Source organism: Crocuta crocuta, unplaced genomic scaffold (assembly GCF_008692635.1).
Source record: "Crocuta crocuta isolate KB4526 unplaced genomic scaffold, BGI_CrCroc_1.0 scaffold170, whole genome shotgun sequence".
NCBI lineage: Eukaryota > Metazoa > Chordata > Mammalia > Carnivora > Hyaenidae > Crocuta > Crocuta crocuta.
The window spans coordinates 7,158,197-7,164,196 of NW_027527853.1; the positions used below are offsets into that span (position 1 = coordinate 7,158,197).

Consider the following 6,000-nt stretch of genomic DNA (forward strand, 5'->3'; position numbering starts at 1 on the left):
ACACCACAGAATCTTGATATCTGAGAGGACCTTGTAGGCCACCTGACACGACCTGCTAGTCCATCTCAACGTGTGTTCGTGTACTCAGATTATGAAGAGAATGTCTGGTAGCATCACTACAACATTCCCTACTGACCTACATCAGTGTCATAATCCCCAGTTCCTCAGATTTCTGTAATACCAATGTAATATATAACTCAGGTAAGACCTGCTTGAACCTTCTCATTATTAACTCTGAGAAAACAATTCAAAATTCTGCTTTGGGTTTTTTGTTGTTTTTTTTGGATTTTCCTCAGGTTTTCTCCTTTTAAATCATTTCCCCCATACTGTCTAGGGCCTAACCCACAATAATCTAATTCTGGCATCAGAAACCACTGCAAACTCACTTACCCTTTGGTCCGATTTTATACTTGCACGAAAAGGAGGTACCTGAAAAACAGATTACCTAGATTCTACCCTATCTGTCCCTTCTTGCACAACAAAAAAATAACATCAACCATTAAACGTACTAATCATGGCAAAACTTTGTCTCCCCACTCAACTCCATATAGTTAGAAGTTCCCATACTTTACTGGGGTTTAAAAGCATGTAAATGCCATTTTCTTTGTCTTGAGGTTAGTAGAGTTCTTTTTAGATGGGAGTTTTAACTCACCTTAAATATAACAAAACCACATTTAACATGGACCTTGGTCTTGTACTTGGGACCACTTGTCATGGAGCAGCAAGGATAATCAGTAAAAGGAATCCGTTTCTTCTCTTTCCCAAGCTAGCTTTGTTTTTGTTTCTAAGTAATATTGTTAAATAGGAATAACAAAATAACATAGAACTAAATATACACATAGGTAAATATAAAAGCAATTTACGTTTTCGCCTCTTAGTCGCCATCTTGTCATGTAGATGAATTCCATAGTGTGATCCTTCCCCATAATTTCACCATTGCACAGCACATCCAACTTTAAAAAGAACAGTTACAGACCCATTAACATAAGTAATGCATAAGTGTCTTACATTTTTTTTCCAAATTTCAAAAAAGATTCAAATAGTTATAAAAATTAGGAGTATTATCCACTATTTAAAAAGAACATTGAATATTTTTATTAAAGCATTGGTCCATTTCATAAGTATTAACAATTCAGAAAGTAACATGAAGGACTGCTTGTCTTGTCCCACATACCTGTCACTCAAGTCTATACACATCATTTTGAAATGCAGTGTAAGCCTTCTTAGTCCATGTCTCTGTGCACTTAAAGGTTTAGACACATTTCCATGATTGTCTCTTACAGAAGGAGGAGGAACTGTGGAGACCTCGCAGCACCTGGGGCTTATGAGCTCGCCTCTCAGGATCCTTTCACCTTCCAAATATTTAGAGGACTTGCTTTCCTCTTTATTAGTTTGTATTCCAAGAGGGTAAATGAATGAATGTGGATATAAGATTTATGGGGACTTGAAGGCATATGAGAACTTCTGGTAATTACATGTAGCTAAGTTGACAGAACAGTTAGGACCACACCACAGGCCTGGATCTTCTAGGGCTTTCTGGCCTGTTTTGCTTGGTTGGTAACTTGCATAATACTTACAGGGCCCTCTTCTCACTTGAAAAAAGGTTGCGTGTTTCAAAGCTCACTTTTACTCTAGAGCTGCAGGAACCAAACAACCCCCCCAAACCCTTGAGGCCCCAGGAACTGTGGCTATGATTAGCCAATTCAGCAAAGCATAAACAAACATTTATCAGAGGCTCCTAAAGTAAAACATTTTGGTTCTTTAGCTATTAAAAGCAGACTGATAGAGTTAAAGTGTGCAAAGGGAGAAGAATGGGTTTTAAATAATTCTGTGTTTGGCTAGACAGAGACTAGAGAGTCCTGAACTTTAAGGCTAAAATGAGTAGAGTTCCAACTGTATTAGATAAATGTTTAGCTAGACTATACTGATATTTTGATGATTTATGGGGACTTATATGGACCTCAAAATGTTTTTTAGACATTTTTTAAAAGACAAAATAGATAATTTTATTCACTATTTAAGTTTATTTTAAGAGAGACAGAGCACGGGATGGGCAGAGAGAGGTAGACAGAGAGAATCCTAAGTAGACTGCACTGTCAGCACATGGCCTGATGCAGGCCTTATACCCACGAATAGTGAGATCATGACCTGAACTGATATCAAAAGTCAGACGGCTAACTGACTGGGCCACCTAGGTGCCCTGATGATTTTATTTTTGTTATCTTGCCTATGAAAGAAATTCATAAGCAAAGAAGTAAAGAGATTTAGAGTACAATCCCTAACTCGATAGGCTTCTGTTGTCATTTACAAACTAAATCATCTTGCCCCAATGAGCAATGCTGTTGCAAAAGGCTTCAGCTGTTAGATATTTCATTAATACATCACCCTATATGTATGTATATATACATATATATACACCAAAATAATGGAGGAACCAGTAAATGTTTCTAAAGGTCACAGGAAAAGTCCTTTACATTGGGATAGATAAGGAGCTGTCAGTGGATGGAGTCTCCTGCCTTGCCGTTTTCTATGGAGAGAGACTGTATGTGCCGGCAGTAAGACCATGTGAAAGAAATCATCCTCTCAGCTCTAACAACTTCCTTGAAACTAGAAAATAACTCAGTGAGTCACACCTAAAAGTAAGGAAATAAAACTGCATGTGGTATTTTGTAAGAGGACAATAAAGTACAAAAACAATTTCATTTTCTATTTTCATTGTTGTATCTATAAATTGTTATCTTTTACTTTACCAAGTACATAGGGCTTTGATTAACTTTCAAAAATTTTCCCCCTAATGTAAAAGTTGATGTCTCTGGAAATGTTTTAATTGGTGTGGGACCAAACCATAAAAAGAATTTTTAATCCATAGATCAATTACTTGTCTGAGAGAAATTTTTAAATAAATTTAGTATGAGAGGCTTCCTCAAAATAGACTTAATATCAATGCCTATGTTCAAATCATATTTTATTACTATGATAAACTATTCATATAAATATTATTATACATAAGCCTGAAGAACTATGTTGCCTTTGATGTCTTTGTTTATATAGAACACTAGTCTTGGCATTTCGTTTTTTCAGAAGCTGCTATCAGACCCCAAAGGGGAGGAAGAGAAAATTAAGTTGTAAGACTGCCATTTGGGCAGGTGAGAAATGGTAGCTGTATCTCTTCATTACGTTACAGCTATGATTCTAGGATCTTAAACATTATTTAAACATTGAACACATTACAAGCTGTGTTGTGATCAATATCAGGGTAATTTATCTATCTTGTAAGGAAACTGGTAGATTGCATTTATACAGATGCAATTATGTTGGTTTTACCTACTGTTAAACAATATCGCTTTTGTAGATCACATAATTAAAGGAACAGTGTTTATGAAATCCCTTTTCATAAAAAGACAGTGTTTTACATTATCAAAAAGAAGTCTATAAAGAATTGGTAAAACAGGATCTCAAAGGTCTCAGATAAAAAAAAAAGACCTTAAAGCATGTTGGCATTAAAAAAAAAAGTCCAGTTAGCTGAGATATTTATTTTTGGACTACTCAATATTATTTAAGTATCTCCTCTAACCGTGAAACACTAAATGCATTAGTATGTTTTGGTCAGATGTTAAAAAAAAAACAGATTACATAAACAGAATATTACATTCTCAAAATTAATTTTTAACATAGAAATAACCCGTTTCCATAAAAATTAATTTAAATGTATTCTATTAATTTTTTACTTTTGTTAGAATTTTGCTTCATATCAGAGTTATCAAAATGATCAAGATTATATTATTAACTTACCTCATAAGAACTTGGAAGTTTTAGTTTTAAACTTAAGAATTTTTTAATAGTTCCCACAGTTACACGTGTAGAACATCGAATGAATTTCTTCATTAAACCCTAAAGGAAACAGATTATTAGTTAAAATATACCTTGTAATGAAATCGCAGGTGTCATTTTCCACTATCATTTTGAGTATTTTCAAAATATATTCTGAAAATGTTTCAAATTATATCTCTTTAGTAATAAAAAATGTTCCTAATCCTGGGATACTTACATGGTATTCTTCAAGAATGTACTATCATGTGCACTAGGAAAATCCTGGGAAATTGACAATCTGCACACCTCTAGACATGTCTAGAAATGTAGACATGTATGCAGATTGTCAATTTGTTTAGTTAACACATTATGAGTTTAATCAAAAAGGTCACAAAAAATATAAATATTTTATTATAGAATGTCACTTCTAAAAGAATTAGGGATATTTTTAAAAAGTCTCATAAAAGAGCAGTGAACTCAGATGGGACTTTAAGGAGCCCCAGAGTTCAATAGATGCCAGTTAGGCCACAAGATCCCTAGCAAGTAAAAGTCAGGTGGAAGGGATGCTGGTCCAGGAGAAACAGACACCAATCATGGGCTATGACAGTGCTTTACTGGAAAAACAATGTTCTCTGTACCTTGATTTTCCTCCTATTATTAGTACTACTGATTTACTCTTTTAGCATGAACATCACTAAAATATAAGAACCAATCCAGAATGAATGCTCAAACTAAAGTTAGTCAAAATGAGGTTTGCAGACATGATAAACACGAACCAATCTGTGAAACAAAATTACATTTCCAAACCTTAAAAGTTATCAGTAGTAAAACAAAAACCAGCGATTGAATCTTTTAAAAATATAAGGTATCACTTCTACTTATGTGTACAGGATATTAGGTCAACAATGCAGAATTATTCTTAAATTCACTAAGTCCAAAGTAGAGCCATCCAGTCAGTATCTATTCTTAGCAAATGTGTTCCTATCCAAATATATTTCCTAGCAAAGACCAATAGACACAAATTTACAAATGATACAAATGAAAGTGATACTTGGTCACTGTTTAGATGGTAAAGTATCCATTAAAAGAAAACAGAAGTCAGGGGCGCCTAGGTGGCTTAGTCGGTTAAGCGTCTGACTTTCGCTCAGGTCATGATCTCACGGTTCGTGGGTTCGAGCCCCACGTCGGGCTCTGTGCTGACTGTCAGCTCAGAGCCTGGAGCCTGTTTCAGTCTGTGACTCCCTTTCTCTCTGACCCTCCCCTGCTCACGCTGTCTCTCTCTCTCTCCTAGAAATAAATAAAACATTAAAAAAATTTTTAAAGAAAACAGAAGTCAAAAGTTCTATCTAAAGCAAAACACACTCTAGCCTTTCAAATGGGAGACTCATATTCTAGATAGCATGGAAGCGAAGGGATAAATATTCACATAGATCTTCCCTGCTATCTATTCCCATCATCTCAACTACCCCAAGGTTTCCAGTCTATTATTCCAAATGGCTTATAAAGAATTCTTTGCACATTTTATAATTCCCAGTTAAGTTAGTATATAATGTGAGGGTCTAGAAGACTCTCTAAGTATATTATCATCTGCAGAGATATCTCAGATTGTTAAAATAACCTACAGAAATGAACACGGCATCACTACTTTTCGGAAATTGTTAATATGGGGAGAGCTGTCAGAAGAGTTAAGATTTTAAAAAGTATTTATAATTCAATAAAGTTTGACATTAATCTCTAATAAAATTCCAGCCTGAATTAGTTAATATCTGATTTGTAAGTACTTAGAAAATGACAAATAATAAATAACAAGTATGTACTCTCTCTCTATAGAAATATTTTACAATGATACCAAATTAATCTTGCTGATACCAGATAGGTACACTTGGAAACTGCTATACAGATCTCTGAAAAGTAATCAATGACAATTAAGAATGCTCAGTAGATGACCAGGAAGAGATGATCCTAAGAGCAGTGCTGCTTTCCTCCATTTCATTTCAGAAACACACAGAAAATGGAAACACGTGCGCTACACACAGGGGGTTAAGGGGAGACTGCTGGCTGGGAGAGTAGCTGTGTAGCCAGCTGCTCTGGTGGGATCAATATTTCAGGCTCCCCTGTATATCTGAAGAAATATTACCTTTCCTTTTCATGGCACAATGCCCTTGCCTTCTAACCTGTTCCCTGTACTCA

The 6,000-nt window shown here is 35.1% G+C and overlaps 1 protein-coding gene across 2 annotated transcripts in view; it reads right to left on the reverse strand.

Annotated features, from left to right (window-relative positions):
• Window positions 1-6,000, reverse strand: part of PCGF5 (polycomb group ring finger 5) — a 70,043-nt gene that overhangs the window by 17,653 nt on the left and 46,390 nt on the right. For both annotated transcript variants that reach the window (XM_077779922.1, XM_077779915.1), the window contains exons 7-8: window positions 3,793-3,891; window positions 864-953 (exon numbers count right to left, since the gene is read on the reverse strand). In XM_077779922.1, the coding sequence (XP_077636048.1) occupies window positions 864-953; window positions 3,793-3,891 (189 nt within the window). The remainder of the gene's footprint in view (window positions 1-863; window positions 954-3,792; window positions 3,892-6,000) is intronic.